This window comes from Microcaecilia unicolor, chromosome 1, assembly GCF_901765095.1.
Source record: "Microcaecilia unicolor chromosome 1, aMicUni1.1, whole genome shotgun sequence".
NCBI classification, from domain to species: Eukaryota; Metazoa; Chordata; class Amphibia; order Gymnophiona; family Siphonopidae; genus Microcaecilia; species Microcaecilia unicolor.
The window spans coordinates 735,910,948-735,932,067 of NC_044031.1; the positions used below are offsets into that span (position 1 = coordinate 735,910,948).

General features: G+C 43.8%; 1 protein-coding gene across 1 annotated transcript in view; it reads left to right on the plus strand.

The window, feature by feature from the left end:
* Nucleotides 1-21,120, plus strand: part of LOC115459872 (aminopeptidase Ey-like) — a 327,255-nt gene that overhangs the window by 232,468 nt on the left and 73,667 nt on the right. The window contains exons 3-7 of the mRNA XM_030189685.1: nt 4,806-4,942; nt 5,035-5,161; nt 6,674-6,828; nt 9,559-9,672; nt 18,366-18,509. Coding sequence (XP_030045545.1) covers nt 4,806-4,942; nt 5,035-5,161; nt 6,674-6,828; nt 9,559-9,672; nt 18,366-18,509 — 677 coding nt within the window. The remainder of the gene's footprint in view (nt 1-4,805; nt 4,943-5,034; nt 5,162-6,673; nt 6,829-9,558; nt 9,673-18,365; nt 18,510-21,120) is intronic.

Sequence of the window (21,120 nt, forward strand, 5' to 3'; positions counted from 1 at the left end):
GGGATGATGGAGGGGGCAGGGGACAGAGGAGCATTGATGGGCATGGATTGGGAGGGCAGGACTCAGGGAGAGAGGGGAATTGCTGGATAGGGATGAATGGAGGGGACAGATGGCATGGATGGATATGGATTGCAGGGCAGGCCTCAGGGAGAGAGGGAATTGCTGGATAGGGATGAATGGAGGGGCCAGGTGACAGAGGAGCATGGATGGCAATGGATTGGAAGGGCAGGACTCAGGGAGAGGGGAATTGCTGGTATAGGATGAATGGAGGGGACAGATGGGCATGGATGCATATGGATTGCAGGGCAGGCCTCAGGGAGACAGGGGAATTGCTGGATAGGGATGAATGGAGGGACCAGGTGACAGAGGAGCATGGATGGGCATGGATTAGAAGGGCAGGACTCAGGGAGAGGGGAATTGCTGGATAGGGATGAATGGAGAGGACAGATGGGCATGGATGGATATGGATTGCAGGACAGGCCTCAGGGAGAGAGGGGATTTGCTGGATAGGGATGAATGGAGGGGCAGGTGACAGAGGAACATGGATGGGCATGGATTGGGAGGGCAGGGCTCAGGGAGAGCGGGGAATTGCTGGAAAGGGATGAATGGAGGGGACACATGGGCATGGATGGATATGGATTGCAGGACAGGTCTCAGGGAGAGAGGGGAATTGCTGGATAGGGATGAATAGAGGGGACAGGTGACAGAGGAGCATGGATGGGCATGGATTGGGAGGGCAGGGCTCAGGGAGAGAGGGGAATTGCTGGAAAAGGATGAATGGAGGGGGCAGGGGACAGATGGGCATGGATTGGGAGGGCAGGGCTCACACTCTCTCTCTCATATACAATGTCTTTCTGACTCTCACTCTCACACACTCTATCTCACACTGTATCACATTCACTCTCTATGTGCCACACAGTCACTCACACACTTGCTTAGTCTCATACACTCACTCTCACAGAGAATCTGTGTCTCACACACACTCTCTCTCTCTCGCCCACACACACACACACACTCTCTCTCACACTGTGTCTCACATACACACTTGCACACACTCTCATTCTCACACACACACTCTCTCACAAACACACTCACACCCAGACTCACTCTCTCTCTCACACACTCACACTTTCACTCTGACTCTCAAACAGTCACTCTCACATACACTCTACCAAACATACACAATCCGAGGAAAACCTTGCTAGCGCCCGTTTCATTTGTGTCAGAAACGGGCCTTTTTTACTAGTATTCTATAATTGGCATCTAAATCAGTCAGCACTGATTTCAGCACCGATTTTTTCGGTGCCATATAGAATCTCCTCCAAAAGGCCCATCAGCAATGCTCCCTCTAAGCTGGGTGGAAGTCCTCCACCTACAGTCCTGCCAGTGTGTGTGTGTGTGTGTGGGGGGGGGGGGGGGGTACTGTTTCACTATCATATTTTCAATGGTGAGGGAAGGCAAGCTCTGCAGGACTCCAGGGAACCTGTCTGTCTCTAGCAATGGAAAACACAATATTGAAATACCACTCCCTACTGGCAGCAATGCTGTTGGAGGACTCCCGCTCAGCTTAGTGGGAACAGTGCTCATCAGGACAATTCTACAATAGAACACCCACATTTAAGTGCCCCTAGTGCACATGAATGTACAGAATTCCTGCACTTTTGCATGTAAGTGGCAGCAAATCAGCTCACCATTATTCTGTAAGAGTACATGAAAGCAGCATAGCAAGTAAATGCAAGGGGGCGGAGTATGGGAGGGGCATGGGCAATGTTGCTACTTTTGCCTGCCCCTTACAGAATACTGTAATTGATGTGTGCCCTTGCTACATTTAGGTGTGGACAGTTGCATCAGGTCTATGGCTGGTGTAATCGGGAGTGCTCAGATTTTAGGCACCTTGAGTCCAAGTTGCCCCAGTATTCTAGAACAGAATCCAGGCACCCAAATAGGATCTCACTTGCAGCATCGGGGTCACCTAAGAATTATCTCCTATGTCTAGTCTGCCCAGTTCCCAGATAGATCCCAGAAACTGGTCCACCTCAATAGAATAATGAGCAGAATCTTGGTGAAAATTAATTCTTCTCTATGGGTTCCATGATAAAATAGAATATTCTGCACCTGCCTGCATCTCGGCCTTTTGGCTAAGATCAAATTTAAGGTCTAAACCACAACGGAGAATGGTCCCTTCTTAAACTTTTTTTTTAACTGAGATTAAGAACAAGGGAAACATGATTATTTTATGGCCAGTGCTGCCAAAGCAGGATTGAACCTCCTGTTGAAAATGTCTAGTAGTCCTTAGTGTACGTGGTCAGCTTTAAATAAAAAGTTGTGCTATGATTTTGTAGTTTCTTCTGATTTTTGTGTAAATTAGTGTAAAGGATTTGCATTAAAAATGTCTGCATTCTTTGTACCTGCCTTTTTGTGCAGATGGTGAAGTTGGGGAGGGAGAATAATGTATGAACTTGTGAAAATGTCATGTATGTGTGTTATTTTCTTTGGGAACATCTTATAGTGTAGCTAGAAGCACATGCACAATGGAAATCCACAGATACCTTTACTAGACAGAGGAGAGCAATCCTCGGACAAGCCATCTTACCTGGGTAAATGGCTCTGAAAATTCTCCTCACCCCAAGATAGCTCATCATAACTCTGTCTATCTGTATTTGGTGTTCTAGTACTGGTATGCATTTAAAATGTGAACCCAAGGTAGATTTCAGACACTCCCAGTGAAGGGATCTGTTTAAAGAGTGTTTCTGTAAAACTCAGGAGCCCACTACAGCTCACGTTCATTTCCTTTCTTCTTTGTCCATCCTAACTCATGTTCTAGGTCAGCGAATGCTGAGACTCCAGGCAGGAGCTCTTGGGCACCCAGGAGAGGGCTTATGGTAGGGATTCAGGTGATCCAAAAGGAGGATCTGGAAAGTAGGAGGACCAGAGGTGGGAACTAGTACCAGAGGTGGGAACTGGTGAAAGGAGATTTACTCCTGCCCACTGAAGAATTATGTCTAGTGTGTAAAGAAGTAGAGTTTCCTTTCGGAGTTTATGGGATGTCTGGAAGATAAGTTGAAATTCTGCAGTTAATTAGAAAAGGATTTAGTAGGAGCTTATCTGTAGTGGCTTCAGGATAGGCATTCTAGTTTAGATCAGGCTGCTATCTGATACCGCATTTCACCAACCTTGTTGGAGTTGTCTCCGCTGCCTGTCATCAAGGATTCATTTTATGAATTGAAATATCTACAGTGGTTTCAGGATAGGTATTCCAGTTCGTCAACTGAAGAGAGAAAGCCTGCACCCATCTGCATAGGTACGACATGAGGAAGCCCAAGCAAGTCCATTCCAAAGAATGCCTTTATTAAGGAATGAAAAGCAAAGAAACATCTAGTGTGTGTTGATGTCCAGTGACTATTTTGTGGATGGCAATGGCTTTTATTTTGTTTGCACTAGACAAATGAACTGATTGCTCAATAATTCATCTGGCTCAGTTACCCCACTGACGGTTTAATTTTAGAACACCCCATCTGCCATGATTGTGTGGTTTCTATGGTCTTTTGGGAAAGGAGGCAACAAGACAAAAGGCCTTAAAAGATTGCTTTTGCCCCCTGCAAAAGAAAGGGCCCTAGGGCCTGGGTTGCCAGAACAGTTCTTTTATGCAATCAAAGTATTGTCCGAGACTACACATACTTAGAGACAACCCTAGCAAAATCAAACATTTCCCTGGGTGAAACTCACTCACAGGCACTTCAGGAGTCTGAGCCCCTGCTCTCATAAACTGATGTGTCGAAATGACTTGGCAACAGAGAAATTTCAGATAGTCCAGCCAAGAAGTACCCAGAATTGCAAAGTTTGGGCTCCAGAAAAGCAGATTAGACATCTTTGGCAGATGTTGAGCTTTCTGCTGGGAACTTTATGGAGCTGATGACAGATCTAGGGTCTATACGTGAGGATGGGTTAAAGATGGTACTCTTCAATATGAGAGTAATATTGCATTTTTACTCTATTTTAGGCCATTTGATCAAGTCTGATTTATGCTTTACAGTATCTGACTGTTAATGGTATCTTTGTATTTGAACTTTTATATTTTGTTTTTTTAGACTGTATTTGAGCCTGCAAATAGGTGGGAAAATGTGGGGTACAAATGTAGCAAATAAATAAATAACTATTGTTATAGATCTGCTTACAGCAGAAATTGTAATCTACCTAGAAGTGTGAGGTAAAGTGGAATAGAAATATTCATATTTAATTAAATTAGGCATACCTAGCCTTGGAGTGTACTGGTTGATGGTGAGATGTTCAATCTTTGTTTCTTGTAACTGCCTAGTCCCTCTATACCAGGGATGGTCAACTTCAGCCCTTGAGGGCCACAACCTAGTCAGGTTGCCCACCCCTGCTCTATACAATCCCAATGTTAGGGGGGGGGGGGAGTCTCTAAATATACAGGATCTCCTGACCTATTTTTGTGGATATTTGCATATTTTCATAAGCTATTATGCAAAGGATTGGGACAGCCAGCCATCTGAATGCTGTTTCAAAGAGGGAAAGGGGATGGGACTTGATATACTACCTTTTTGTGGTTACAATCAAAGCAGTTTTACATATTATGTACAGGTACTTATTTTGCACCTGGGGCAATAGAGGGTTAATTAACTTGTCCAGAGTTACAAAGAGCTGCAGTGGGAATTGAACCTAGTTTACCAGGATCAAAGCCTCATCCACTGCTACACACCAGTAATGGCCCTCATCTTGAGAACTGGCTGTTTTCCACAGGGGTTACACATTCGTACTGATAAAAAATGTTCATGTTATTTTAGGCACTGATGAAGAAATTATAAATGGAGAAACATGGTTGAGAACCAAGTTTGCAGAAACTCCAAAGATGTCCACATATCTCCTGGCATTCATAGTCTCGGACTTTGGTTATATTGAAGAACCTGGCAGTACACCTCAGGTGAGCTGGGATTTTGTAAGTCTGCATTTAGATGGCCCATGAAGGTCACAGGGACGGTTCTTTATACGTTGTCTCATGTTATTTGCTTTCAGATCCGAATCTGGGCCCGTGAGAAAGCCATCAATGAAAGCCAAGGGCAATATGCCTTGAACGTAACAGGAAAAATTCTAAATTTTTTTGACCAGTACTACAAGGTTCCCTATCCATTGCCAAAGTCAGGTAAAACACTTCTATGTTCATGCATTGGCATGAATATCGCCATGTGCTCTCCGATGAAAGCAGACTAATAGACGAGCTATATACATGTGATAGTTCCTCTGACAGATATAGTGATAACGGAAGGGAAGTAAGGAATGTAGATGGGATTCTCCTATTTACATAGCTAGAGGACTAATTCCTTTAGCTGTATTTATTTTTGTAATAATGTATGTTAGTGTAATTGTTAATTAATCATTTTATTGGAAACTGCTAGAACACATTTTTTGTATGTTTTGTTTATTAAGTAAATCAAATCAAATAATGAAACTCAAAAGATGCAGGTACGAATTCTGAGGCACCTGGATGAAAAACAGACACTGGCATGGCAGAATGCTCTAGTGGCTGTGGAACTGTCAAATCCTCTTGGGCTTGAACTCAACCGTTTCCTGTTATAACGTCAAATAATGTTCCCGACTATAGTCTACCTCCATCAATTTCTACAGCCTAAAACAAGCATCTCTCTGTGGATGACTGTAGCTCAAGCTGTAGCATTGCAGGATCCTGCTTCAGATCCCCACCCACCGGGGCGTGCCAGGCTTGAGTCTGTCCAGGAAGTGATATGCTAAACCCCTGGGATCAAGGGAAGATATTAATGTTTATATTTATTTGCTAAACGATCTCATAATCAACATCAACACAGTTAACAAGTAAAATTAATAGCTCAATCAGAAACCCCTACGAGAAAAACTACACTGGCTCCCACTCAAAGAACGCATCACGTTCAAACTTTGCACCCTAGTCCATAAAATTATCCATGGTAACGCCCCAGCCTACATGTCAGACCTAATAGAACTACCACCCAGGAACGCAAAAAAATCTTCTCGCACACCCCTTAATCTTCATACTCCCAAATGTAAGGGTCTGAAATATAAATCAATGCATGCATCTACCTTTTCCTATACGAGCATGCAGCTCTGGAATGCGCTGCCACGTAACCTGAAAACGGTCTATGAATTGACTAATTTCCGCAAACTATTGAAAACGTATCTCTTCGACAAGATATATCATAAAGATCAACATGTGTAACTGTATAATCTTTAAAACTTCCTGAACTGTTTTATAATGTCTTTTGCTTTATCACCATCATGTATTTCACCACCATGTAACACAAAACCCTCTGTAAAACCAAATGTATATTCTCTTCTATTTCCAGTATCCATGATGAATTGTAAGCCACATTGAGCCTGCAAAGAGGTGGGATAATGTGGGATACAAATGCAATAAATAATAATAAATAATAAAGCAGAAGGCTGCTTCTACCATGGCGGCCCCTGCTAGCAGTAATGGTTAGGGAGGCTGTAAGGGTTTGCCCCAAATAAGATATATGACTCCTACTGCTTCATCATTTCCAACTTTGCATTGTAATTGCAAAGTCACAAAGTTCTGAACTCATAATATAGACCATTTCATAAATATAATAGAACATGGAGCACTACTTTTAAAATACATTAATCAGGGTTGTTTTTGTTCCAGATCAAATAGCTCTGCCTGATTTCAATGCAGGAGCTATGGAGAACTGGGGGCTGGTCACTTACAGGGAGACGGCCCTCTTGTATGACGAGAAGATATCATCCATTGGTAATAAGGAGAGAGTGGTTACCGTGATAGCCCATGAACTCGCCCATCAGGTAACGAGAGCTTGACACTATTCCTTTTCCATAGGTTCTGATTTCCATAGGTTCTGATTTTGCCTATTAGTTTGATTGTTTACCTTTATTTATTTATTTTTTTACCATAGAAAAAATACTTAGGTAGATAGCATTTCAGTACTGGAATAGTAATCCGTTAAACAACAACCTACCTTTGCTCTGTTTTGTAAATATTTGAAATGTTTTCTTTTTTAAAATACTTAAAACAAGTTTAAGTTCTTTCTATTTTTGATTGTCTATTGGATTACAATGTGTGAATTTTATAATGTTGAATATTCTTAGCCGCTTTGAAAAAGATATTTGGGATTAGGTGGCCTATAGGCGCTGTGATTGTGATTGTGAGATAGATGGTGCTATCTATCTATCTATCTATCTATCTATCTATCTATCTATCTATCTGTCTGTCTGTCTGTCTATCTATCTGTCTGTCTATCTATCTATCTGTCTGTCTGTCTGTCTATCTATCTATCTATCTATCTATCTATCTATCTATCTATCTATCTATCTATCCAACATATAGGGCTGACTCATGAAGCTGAAGTTCTTATCTGCCTGTTCCATTTTATTCAATGGGGTCAGTTCACTAATAGAGTGGGTTTCTCATTTTAAAAGTTACTGCAGCTTAATGAATCAGTGTTGTACAAGGTACTTCATATTTCACCATTTATGATGAACAGAAAGCATTCTGGGTCCAATAAGGAGCCTATAACGGTCTGCTATTTTTAAGGCACTGACTGCCATGGGCAGAATTTGACCTGGATATTCAATGCTAGGCCTAATCTGGGTACCGGGCACTGAATAACTGGGACTTGCTTAGCTGCTAGGAATTATCTGGGCTGCTGGACAATATTCAGCCCGGTGCACAGTTAACTACCTGGATAAAGTTAGGACGGCCATTTTGCTATCTTAACTTTACCCAGGCAATTACCCAGTTAGCAGAATGAAAATCATCACTAACCTGGTAATTCCCAGCTCTTCCCAGACCAGTGGCATAGCCGTGGGTAGGCCTGGGTGAGCTAGGGCCCACCCACTTTGGGCTCAGGCCCACCCAAAATTTGTACTTCCTTAGTGTGGCTGCTGGCAGGGATTCACAAACCCTTCCACCCAAAGACCTCATTCTCACTGAACCAGGGGCATAGCTAGACAGCAGATTTTGGGTGGGCCTAGACAAGAAGTGGGTGGGCACCAAGTGTTCTACCCCTTCCCCCACCAACTTAAAAATATATCTCAGCTGGCGGAAAAACACTGCTCTCCACCTTGGCAGCCTGCAGCAGGCATGCGCCGAAAACTGAAGTGGAGAGCAATGTTTTCAGCACCATCAGGGGGAGGTCTTCAACTGGCAGAGCTTGGGATCCCCACCAGCTACCACTAAATGAGTGCTGCTGTTAGGTGGGCCTGAGTCCTAAGTGGGTGGGCCCCGGCCCACCCAGGCCCACCTGTGGCTACGCCACTGCACTGAACAGACTCTTAAAGCTTGGGCTGCTGGCAGTAGTGTCCTCATGCTGCTGCTACCCTCCCCCTCCCCACTCCCCCACTCACGCTCAGTTTCTACATATGCGCAAAACTGAGAATGTGGCCTGCAGCAGTAGCAGAACACAGACACTACTAGAGGCAAACCAAGTTTTAAGAGTCCGTTCAGTGAGAAGGAGGTCTTTGGTTGGTGGGGCTTGTGGATCCCTGCCAGCTCGGGTATTTCTATGAGTTGGGGGGGGGGGGGGACAGGGAGGAGATGGTAGTGAAGAAATTTTGGGCCCCCCAGTTTACTTTCAAGACCATCCTAAATCGGTTGTCTGGCTACGCCACTGGCCCAGATTCCATCCCCAGCACTAACCAGTGATAGATAGTGGAGCCTGCAAATGGGTGGGAAAATGTGGGATACAAATGCAACAAATAAATAAATAAATCTCCTGAATTTCAGTGGCACTATTTGAAATTCAGAGATCACCTGGTCAGCTCGATTTAACCGGCATAAGCTTCTCCTGCCCAGTTAAAATCATTTTAAATATCAGGCATTCTGTTCATTACATATAGTGAAGATTGCACCAGGGGAGTAGCTACTATGGGGCCACGGGGGCCTAGGCCCCCATAGATTTGGCCCTGGACCCCCCTGCTGACAACCCTCTTGACCCCCCTTCCCGCCGCCAACCCGCAGTCTGCTACCTTTGCTGGCGGGGGACCCCAACCCCCGCCAGCCGAAGTCTTCTTCCTTCATTTTGTTTCTGAGCCGACGTCCTGCACGTACAACGTGCAGGACGTCAGACTCACAGAGACAGAACGAAGCCCTGCAGATCACAAGGCTTCGCTCTGTTTCTGTGAGTCTGACGTCCTGCACGCTGTACGCGCAGGACGTCAGACTCAGAAACCAAACAAAGGAAGAAGACTTCAGCTGGCGGGGGGTTGGGGTCTCCTGCCAGCAAAGGTAGGCGACGGTGGGTGGGCGGGGGGGTCGAGAGGGTTGTCGGCAGGGGGGGGGTCAAAGTTGTTGATGGTGGTGCTGGCGGCGGTGGAGGGTGTCAGCAATGGCGGGGGGGGGGTGCCGGCAATGGTGCCGGGGGGGGGGGGGGGGGGGCTGGCGGTGGCAGGGGGGGTTAAAATGTGCCCTTTCACCTCATACTCTGGACCCCCCTCCCGCCAAAGTCTGGCTTAGCCCCTGGATTGCACTGTCAATAACTCTTGTTAAGACCTCTCTTTTTTCTACTTTCTGTATAGTGGTTTGGAAACCTTGTGACCCTGAGGTGGTGGAATGACCTCTGGCTGAATGAGGGTTTTGCCTCGTATGTGGAATACCTGGGAGCTGATCATGTTGAAGAACAATGGCATATCGTAAGTTCTGTCTCCTCTACAACAAGAGTCAAAATAATTATTTATTTATTATTTTATTTCCTTATTAGAATTTGTTTACCGCCTTTTTTGAAACAATTCACTCAAATGTAAGTAATAGACACAGCAGTAAAAATATTCAAATAACAATACAAAGTATGGCTTGGAGGAGCATTTTCAAACGGGGATGCCCATCTCTAAGGGCGCCCACCTACGAGTAAGGCACCGTGAAGGGGCGGGGCAACCTGTATTTTCGAAACGAGATGGGCGTCCATCTTTCGTTTCAATAATACGGTCGGGGACGGCCAAATCTCAGCGTTTAGGTCGAACTAAATGTTGAGATCACCAGACTTAGAGATGGCCGGCCTCGGTTTTCGCCGATAATGGAAACCGAGGGCGCCCATCTCAAAAACGAACAAATCCAAGGCATTTGGTGGTGGGAGGGGCCAGGATTTGTAGTGCACTGGTCCCCCTCACATGCCAGGACACCAACCGGGCACCCTAGGGGGCACTACAGTGGACTTCAGAAATTGCTCCCAGGTGCATAGCTCCCTTACCTTGGGTGCTGAGCCCCCCCAAAAAACCCCACTCCCCACAAGTACACACCACTACCATAGCCCTAAGGGGTGAAGGGGGGCACCTACATGTGGGTACAGTGGGTTTTGGGTGGGTTTCGAAGGGCTCCCATTTTCTACCACAAGTGTAACAGTTGGGGGGGGGGTGGGCCTGGGTCCGCCTGCCTGAAGTCCACTGCAGCCAGTACAATTGCTCCAGGGACCTGCATACTGCTGTGATGGACTGGAGTATGACATTTGAGGCTGGCATAGAGTTGGCAAAAAAAGTTTTTAAAGTTATTATTATTTTTTTTTTAGTGGGAGGGGGTTAGTGACCACTGGGGGAGTCAGGGGAGGTCATCCCCGATTCCCTCCGGTGGTCATCTGGTCAGTTCGGGCACTTTTTAGGGACTTGGATTTGAAAAAAAAGGGACCAAATAAAGTGGACCAAATTCTCGCCAGGGACGCCTTTCTTTTTTCCATTATTGGCCGAGGACGCCCATCTGTCCTCGGCCGATAAACACGCCCCTGTCCCGCCTTCACTATGCCTCCGACACGCCCCCTTGAACTTTGTTCGTCCCCACAATGGACTGCAGTTGGGGGCGCCCAAAATCGGCTTTTGATTATACCAATTTGGGCACCCGTGGGAGAAGGACGCCCATCTCCTGACTTGTGTCGAAGATGGGCATCCTTCTCTTTCGAAAATAAGCTGGATAGTATACTTCTTACAATGTCAACACAATATGTAATAGAACATTTTAATTGATACTGAAGGGTAAAGCAAAGATGTAACATACAGATAGGTAAGGAGAGTTTGAAAATAAGGGGACTAATTTAAAGAAGGTTGCACATGAGGTCAGAGACATGGTTAACATAGAGGGGCCCTTTTACTAAGCCACGTATGTGCCTACGCGTGCCCAACGCGTGACATTTCAGAACTACCACCCGGCTACCGTGTGGCCCGGGCAGTAATTTCATTTTTTATGCACGTCCAAAACAGTGCTAACCGGGCGGTAATTGGCATTGTACGCGCGGTGACGATTACTGCCCGATTAATGTGTGAGATCTTACCGCTAAGTCAATGGGTGGCGGTAAGGTGTCAGGCCCAAAATGGATGCGGGCCAATTTTCATTTTGTCACACGTCCATTTTCAACCCCCCCCCCCCCCCAAAGAAGGCCTTTTTTGCAGGTGTGCTGAAAAATGGACCTGTGTGTGCTCAATACACGCGTCTACACCAGCACAGGCTGTTTTTCGGTGCATCTTAGTACAAGGACCCCATAGATAGGTAAGAGAGTAAGAGGAGTTAGAAGGTAAGGTGATTAATTTAAAGAAAGTTTCACATGAGGTCAGAAAGGTGGATAAATATTATCTCAGCTAGGGTAGGAGTGGATGACACATGTCCTACTGCAGTATGTGCAGCCCGTGTCACTATTGTGTGTATGAATGAGACTAACAAGTTAGTTACTTCTTCCATTAAAGGCCTAATTAGTGGGTCAATTCTTAGTCCGGGTGGCAATCGTATTTTTCTAAAGGTTAGCCTTGGTGTTTAAAATATATATATTCAGTGCTGCTATCTAGATAGGCAACAGAGCTAAAGGGTGAATTCTATAAATTTTTTATTTTTGTTACATTTGTACCCTGCGCTTTCCCACTTGTGGCAGGCTCAATGCGGCTTACATGGGGCAATGGAGGGTTAAGTGACTTGCCCAGAGTCACAAGGAGCTGCCTGTGCCTGAAGTGGGAATCAAACTCAGTTCCCCAGGACCAGAGTCCACCACCCTAACCACTAGGCCACTCCTCCACTTAAAGCTAGCTGCAATTTATAGAGTTGCACTTAAGCGCAGGGGTTGAGTGTAAAATTTAGGTACTGCTGTTTTCACCACCAAAAACGTGGTGCCAAAAGCCCGTGCCTAAATTTAGGTGTGATGCCCCAATTGTACGTGTAACTCAAAACCACACCTATACTCCGCCCTGAAACACCTATGATCTTCTCATTTCCATACCCTCTTTCTTGGGCTGCACATAAAATTTAGGCGCAGATCCTGCACCTAACTTTATGTGCGTAAATATCAATTAAACTAATAAGTGCCAATAATTGCTTGTTAAAAAGCCAATCTTTGGTACTAATTGGCTTTTTAGTCAATTAAATTGCGTACACAAAGTGGGTGCGTGTCCAAATTTGCACATGCAATTTTTGGTGACTTTTATAGAGTTAGGGGGTGAATGTCTTAAATTGCAGTAGCTAAAGGAGTAGTGGTTATATTCAGCCAATATTGGGATAATTCTATAACACAGCTCCTATGTTTAGATATCTATTGGGGGCCTATTCTATAATGAAAGTAGACACCCACTTTCCTTTATAGAATCCTAGTGTAAAAGGTGAAACACATGCCTATAATTTAGGTGCAGGCATTTACGCAAGCCTAAATGCTGACGATAAGTGCATAACTTATAGTATTCTATAAGATATCTGTGGAAGTGCAAGTCCTGCCCATTCCCCACCCTTTCAAGAATGTGCTGGCTTCATCAGCAATACATACAAAATCTTTGCAGCGGTCAGCAACATGAATTGAAATCAGAAGGTCAGTTGCACAGGGTGGAAGTGCTGAGGTCACACATGAAAAATTAGTCAAGAAAAGGATTAAAGCAGCAGCAAACGCTGCACCACAACCAAACCCTGTGGGTCAAACTCATATCCACCCACAGTCAATAAAGCATCAGCAAACACTGCACCACAACCAAACCCTGTGGGCCAAACTCATATCTACCCACAGTCAATAAAGCATCAGTAAACACTGCACCACAACCAAACCCTGTGGGTCAAACTCATATCCACCCACAGTCAATAAAGCATCAGCAAGCACTGCACCACAACCAAACCCTGTGTGCCAAACTCATATCCACCCACAGTCAATAAAGCATCAGCAAACACTGCACCACAACCAAACCCTGTGTGCCAAACTCATATCCACCCACAGTCAATAAAGCATCAGCAAACACTGCACCACAACCAAACCCTGTGGGCCAAACTCATATCCACCCACAGTCAATAAAGCATCAGCAAACACTGCACCACAACCAAACCCTATGGGCCAAACTCATATCCACTCAGATTCATATCATATAGAATGAAGTTTTTAGTTCTTACTGGGGGGAGTTCAAATGACATAGTAAAGCCTTGAATGCAGAACAGTATAAATACAATTACTCACACAGAAAGAATAGACACAATTACTCAACACTTGAAAGCAACTGTACAGACTTTGCAGATGCTCATTAAACGATCTATGTCAACCTGAAGGTTTTGTTATTTGACTAGAATTTGACAAACCTGATTTTAAGAGAACCATAGTATATCTTGAAGATTTACCTGTGGGGATCATTCTTACTAGAAAAGCAGAAAATGCCACATTGCTTGGAGATTGTGTTGACAATGGCATGAGCAAGGCAGAGTTGATGCTAATATGGTCCATAACAGAAGCAAAACTTTGCAAAGATTAAAAAAATGAAGTTTTGCACTGAGCCCTGGAGAAAGGGAGGAAGTTACAGATAACAATGTTAAGATCTGACAGTTGTAAATTACAATGGACCACATTCATGTTCTATAATTGTTCCAGACTTTGTTACTGCAGACAGTAATAAATCCAAGTATGCTGACCTTGTGCTACAACCTGGATTTTTATGTTTCTTTTCCCTTTTGGTTCTCTGTTATACTGTTTACCTCACAATTTTCATCTAAATCAACACACGAAAAGTTCAGATTAACTTTAATTAGTGCTAATAATTGTTTGTTAAAAAGCCAATTATCCGCACTAATTAGATTGTTATTCAATTAAATTGCATGCACAATTTTGGGCGACTTTTACAGAATTAGGGCGATAATTCACAAGTTGCAGCACAAATTCAAGATCTAAATTTTAGTGATTAAATGGACGTTAAGCACCAAAACGACCTAAATGGCAGTTACGCACATAACTACACTTAGGTGATCTTCTATAAGGTAGCGCCAAAATGCTTTAGCATGTAACTGCAAAATGGGCAGGGCATGCACAGACAACAGAGGCTCTGGCAGTCCTAAAACAAACAGAGCGGACCAATATTTATTAAAATCAGATGCCCAGACATGACCATGTTTCACCTCCCAGAGGCTGCATCAGGGGCTGAACTTTTCACTATCAGGGTCCTTAAAGACTACGTCATCAGGCATCTGATTTTAATAAATATTATATTTGCTGTTTTATCTTGCTCTGCTCTGTTTGTTTATGGGCAGGTCACACACTTAAGTGGGAAAACTTATAAATGCTGCTGTAATGGCAACATTTAAACACTAACTTGCCTTTTACAAGGCGTAAATGATAGTTTTGTTAGATGTTTAAGTCTGTTTATTGACAAAAAGATCAATAACATAGGTGTAACAGTTCACCATGAATAAATGCTAATACAATACAATAAACAACCACCAATCTTCTCATTAATGAATTTTCTTTTCATCCCCCCCGTCCCAGCAACCCCCCCCCCCATTCCGTTGTATGAGTAAAGATTTAGCGATACATTCGAAATTCAGGATATCTGCATGCGTCCAAATTCAAATTTGACATCCACAATATCATAACATCAACGTGTTATCCAACCCGCCCTCCCTGAACTCCCCCCCTCCATGACTTGTCGCCTAATTATTATTTAGAAATTCAACAAAAGGCTTAGTTATAGTTTATAGTTTATTAGAATTTGCTATACCGCTTAAGACCAACTTGCAGATCACAGTGATGTACAAAATCAAAAAAACACAGAAAAGGAAAAGAACTACAGAATATTGGAAGGAAAAGAATTTGCAGTGTGAATATCAGCTCCTATAAGTTACACGCGTTGCATGGGGCAATTAGGCACACCATTTAGGCCTGCCATTGACCTGGCCTAAAGGGTTGTGCCTGAATTTAGACCCAGCATTGTGGGTTTAGTCTAGCGTCAACAGAATCGAGTCACCCAGATGCTGTTATAGAAGAGGTGCTCCCTGTGTAGTATTGGACTGCTTAAATGGAGAGGCCCTGCCACAGAACTGCCCCCCTTACACCGCTCAGGATGCAAAATTGCACATGCAAATTGTAGTCTATTGCCAGTTATGCATATAATTAAACAGGCAAATTAGCTGCTAATTGGTACTAATGACCAATAATTGCTGATAATTGTGTGCACATATGTGCTTAACGGGCTTATTTTCGAAAGAGATCCCCGGCCATCTTCCGACATAAATCGGGAGATGGCTGGCGATCTCTCAAAAGCGGCGAAATCGGTATAATCAAAAGCAGATTTTTTGACACCATCGCTGCTTTCCCGTCGCCAAGCCAGCGAAAGTTCAAGGGGGCGTGTCGGCGGCGTAATGAAGGCGGAACATGGGTGGGCATGGGCGTGGCTACCAGATGGCCAGCTTTCGCGGATAATGGAAAAAAAAAAGCAGCGTTAATCAGTATTTCGCCGGGTTTACTTGGTCCTTTTATTTTCATGACCAAGCCTCAAAAAGGTGCCTCAACTGACCAGATGACCACCGGAGGGAACGGGGGATGACCTCCCCTTACTCCCCCAGTAGTCACCAATCCCCTCCCACACTAAAAAAATAAAAATAAAAACCTTTTTTGCCAGCCTGTATGCCAGCCTCAAATGTCATACCCAGCTCCCTGACAGCAGTATGCAGGTCCCTGGAACAGTTTTTGTTGGTTGCACAAGACTTCAGGCAGGCGGACCCAGGCCCATCCCCCCCCCCACCTGTTACACTTGTGGTGGTAAGTGTTGAGCCCTCCAACCCCCCCACAAAACCCACTCTTCCCACATGTAGGTGCCCCCCTTCACCCATAAGGGCTATGGTAATGGTGTAGAGTTGTGGGGAGTGGGTTTTGGGGGGATTTGGGGGGGCTCAGCACACAAATGTGAACTCCTATACATATATCCAGTACTGTCTTATAATATTTGCTTGTCAAACTACTACCATGTTCTATCATTATCATGTACCCAAGATCCTTCTGTTATACTAAATGTATATTTTCTTTCTTTCCGAGCACTCTACCAAAACCCTCATCCACACCCTTGTCACCTCTCGTTTAGACTACTGCAATCTGCTTCTTGCTGGCCTCCCACTTAGTCACCTCTCCCCTCTCCAGTCGGTTCAAAACTCTGCTGCCCGTCTCGTCTTCTGCCAGGGTCGCTTTACTCATACTACCCCTCTCCTCAAGACCCTTCACTGGCTCCCTATCCGTTTTCGCATCCTGTTCAAACTTCTTCTACTAACCTATAAATGTACTCACTCTGCTGCTCCCCAGTATCTCTCCACATTCGTCCTTCCCTACACCCCTTCCCGTGCACTCCACTCCATGGATAAGTCCTTCTTATCTGTTCCCTTCTCCACTACTGCCAACTCCAGACTTCGCGCCTTCTGTCTCGCTGCACCCTACGCCTGGAATAAACTTCCTGAGCCCCTACGTCTTGCCCCATCCTTGGCCACCTTTAAATCTAGACTGAAAGCCCACCTCTTTAACATTGCTTTGGACTCGTAACCACTTGTAACCACTCGCCTCCACCTTCCCTCCTCTCTTCCTTCCCATTCACATTAATTGATTTGATTTGCTTACTTTATTTATTTTTTGTCTATTAGATTGTAAGCTCTTTGAGCAGGGACTGTCTTTCTTCTATGTTTGTGCAGTGCTGCGTATGCCTTGTAGCGCTATAGAAATGCTAAATAGTAGTAGTAGTAGTAGTCATGTATCTTCACTACTCAAGATGTATTGTAAGCCACATTGAGCCTGCAAAGAGGTGAGAAAATGTGGGATACAAATGCAATAAATAAATAAATAAAATAAAGGTAAGGGAGTTATGCACCTGGGAGGTATTTGTATATTTTTTTTTTTATAATTTTTAAAAGTGCCCCCTAGGGTGCCCGGTAGGTGTCCTGGCATGTCAGGGGGACCAGTGCACTACAAATGCTGGCTCCTTCCACGACCAAATGCCTTGGATTTCGCCGGGTTTGAGATCGCCGACATTTTTTTCCATTATCGCTGAAAAATAAAACCAGCCATCTCAAACCTGGTGAACTCTGGCATTTGGCCGGGCCAAACCGTATTATCGAAAGAAAAGATGTCCGGCTATCTTTTTCGATAATACGGTTCGGCCAGCTGTTTGCGGCACCGCCAAAAAAGATCGCCGGCAATCTATTTCGCCGGCGCAGTTCGATTATGCCCCTCCACGTGTCAATATTCTGCAAATATCTGCTTAACTTCCATAGCGAAAATTGCAAGAGGGGCAAACATAGGGAAGGAGTCTGGGCAGGGCATAGGTGGGGCTCTCATTTACAAGGGTAATTTCAAGAGTACATATTTAGGCAGCTGCACTTAACATCAGCTCTATGGCTGGTGTAAATGCAGGTGCCCACTGTTCCCTCTAAGCTGAGCGGGAGTCTTCCGACTGCATTGCTACCAGTAGGGAGTGGTGCTTCAATATTGTGTTTTCAATTGCTGGAGACAGGCAAGTTCCCTGGAGTTCTGCAGAGCTGGCCTTTCCCTCACTATTGAAAAAATATGATAGTGAAACACCACCCCCTGCTGGCAGGACAGTAGGTGGCGGACTGCCGCTCAGCTTAGAGGGAACAGTGCAGGCACCTACATGTTAGATGTGTCGATACTTGGCTACACTTGTATTCTATAACAAAACCTAGGCACCTTGGCTCTGTTCTAGAATAGGCTCCTACTGCACGGCCTTGGGTTGCTTTTACAGGGTTACCCAGTCATAGAATTACCCCCTAAGAGTGGCCATTGAGCAATAATGAACACTTCCTTCCCTCCAGAGACTGTGAATGCTTCCTCCCCAGTGTCTCCAGCTTCAACTAGCCCTAGGAACAGTCTTGGCCCAGGACTTAAGCTCAAGTTCTGCTGCCTGAGATCCTCCAGACAGGATCAATTGAATCAATAATTAGAGATCCGAACTGCTGGGGAGTGAGGGGAACTCATCCTAACCCTGCAAAAAAGAAATTCTATAAGGAATTGGTCTAAAGGAATAGTTTTAAATGTCTTACCCAATGTCTGCAGTATCCTAGTGGCTCTGCACAAATCTCATAATGGCTTTTGTATAAATAAATATATATATTTTTTATTTTGCAGAAAGATTTGATTGTGCTTAATGATGTCTATCGTGTCATGGAGGCTGACGCATTGCCTTCATCACATCCTCTCACGTCAAAGGAAGATGAGGTGCAAACGCCAGCTCAGATCAGTGAGCAATTTGATTCCATCGCTTACAGCAAGGTAAAATCTTCAGCCCCCCCTCTTCCTTTTTTCAGCAGGTAGTCTGTGGAAGTGGATGTTAACCCTACTGTGAAGATGAAATTTGAAGGTGTCTTTACAATCATAAATGCTACTTGGTTAAAATGAAACCTATGTATTTTTTGTATGACTTCATTCATTTCACGTGTCACAGTGAAGAGAATTTTTCAAAAACCAATTAGGAGGCAAATGATGATAATATCCGTATAGCTACTGTTCTAATTCAAAACATTTTTTGAGCACCATAAGAGGGTTAAAGGTTAAATCTCTCAAATGACTGTGATATCCAACCCATTTCTTCACAGGCCCATTTTTTCAAAATCTTATATATATATATATATATATATATATTAGTAAAAGAGGTCCGTTTCAGAGCAAATGAAACGGGCACTAGCAAGGTGCTCGTCGCCAACCCCCCTCCCTCCCTGGCCAACCCCTTCGTTATTCTTCCATTGCTCCGCCCCCAACGTCATGACGTTTGATGCGAGGGCCGGGCCCGGAGCGATTCCCCCCCCCCGCCTCCCTGCCAACCCCTTCGTTGTTCTGCCATTGCCCCGCCCTTGAGGGCGGGGCCCGGAGCGATTTCCCACCCCCCCACGCCTCCCTGCCTCCCTCCCTGCCAACCCCTTCGTTGTTCTGCCATTGCTCCGCCCTCGAGGGCGGGGCCCGGAGCAATTTTGGTGGCTTCACCACCACAAACCTTCGAACCTTTTATTTTATTTTATTTTTTTTATTTATAATTTTCACAAAAATACAAACATAATCAGTTTGCAAAGTAATACAGAGAAAATATTTCAAAGAAAACATAGATGCTAAATCTAGCATATATTAAACAAAGTAATCTTTTCACTCTTCCTTAGACCACCAAAGAGTGGGGGGAGGGGACTAAACAAATTTAAGGAGAAATATAGTCCAAAAGAAAAAGGAAATTGCCTCAAATTGGCATAGTCCTGTTTGTTAATTCTTCTTTAATTGCTGAATCAATTTTCTTATTCAGGTAGATGGAATTTTAGCGTCCAGAAAAGACTTTAGTTGAGGTGGCTCAAAAAAAACGTATTTAATGCCAGACATTCGAATTATGCACTTACAAGGATATACCAAAGTAAAAATTGCTCCCAGTGCTCTCACTTCATCTCTTAATGCAAGGAATTGTTTTCGCCTTTGCTGTGTTATTTTTGTAACATTGGGATAAACCCAAATTTTGTGTCCATAGAACAGTGTTGAGGAATATTTAAAGTAAAGTTTCATAACCAAATTCAAGTCCTGTTCAAAGACCATAGATACTATAAGAGTCCGTCTAGATGTTATTTCTATCTTCGAACCTTCGAACCTTTTTGAAGGAAGTCAGGGCTTGGCTTCACTGACGTCAGTGTCCTCAGAATGTTGAGGGTGAGTTTTATTATAGTAGATATATATATATATATATATATATATATATATATATATATATATATATATATATAAGTGTTTTTAGGTATTACATGCACTTAATAAAAATAAAAAGTAGGTAAAAAGATATCTTAATGCATACAAAACTGAAAAGTAGGTATTTATTTATCTTACAAGCACTTGATATACTGCATGAGGCCTACACATAGGCAGCTAAGCGGCTTATACATTATACAATACAGACAGGAAGGAAAAGGAGAGACTGAGACGCAAAGTCATGTCTATTTAAACATCCAGGTGCACATAATTCTTAAAAAGAAAAGTTTTCAAATCCTTCCAAAATGGCACATAAGAAGATTGATTTTTCAAATAGATGGTAACTTATTGCAAACTTGGACTGCCTGATAAGAGAAAGAATTCTTCAAAACATTTTAAAATCCAACTCCCTTAGAGGTCCAAGAAGGTCCATCTGATGCAATGAATGTGTGGAGCTCCATCTAGATGAATAAGATACCAAATGAATGACCTGCACTGATGTCAAAGCATGCCAAATCTTAAAAATAATACAAGATTAAAAAAAAAATGTTTCTGCTTGCAACGAAAGCCAATGTAGTGGAAACACATGATCAAACGTATTCATTCCAAAAATCATACGAGCTGCCATATTCTGTAACAGTTGCAGACGATTCCTCAGTTTTACTGATATGCCCAAATATAGCACATTACAGTAATCCAATTGGGCCAAAATAAGACTCTGAACCAACAGCCTGAATTGATATTCATAAAAGTATTAGTTGTTTCAATCTCAAAAAGACTTTCCTAAATAAACTATTAATCTGAATTTTAAAAGATAAGGATGAATCCAAAATCATTGCCAACATTTATGCGCAAAACTTGTTTCTACATAGGGCACAGACATAATTGTGTGCAAAAGCTGAGCTATCCTGTGTGCAAAGCCTTGCACACTTTACCACATCAGTCTCTGGGTGTGAAGAAAAGCAAGGAGTGGGGTAGGGGATTGTAGGGAAGGAGGCTGGTGCAGCCGAACAGAGCTTTACATGGTGATGGAGGCCTTGCCATGATCAGGCCTGAACACTTTATCCAACCTTCCTGTGTAGCTGAGTTTGACTGAGCTACACGGGTCGACGGGTGCCCTTTGCTCACTGCAGTTGTTTGGTTCCCCTCCCCTCATAATTCTCACCAT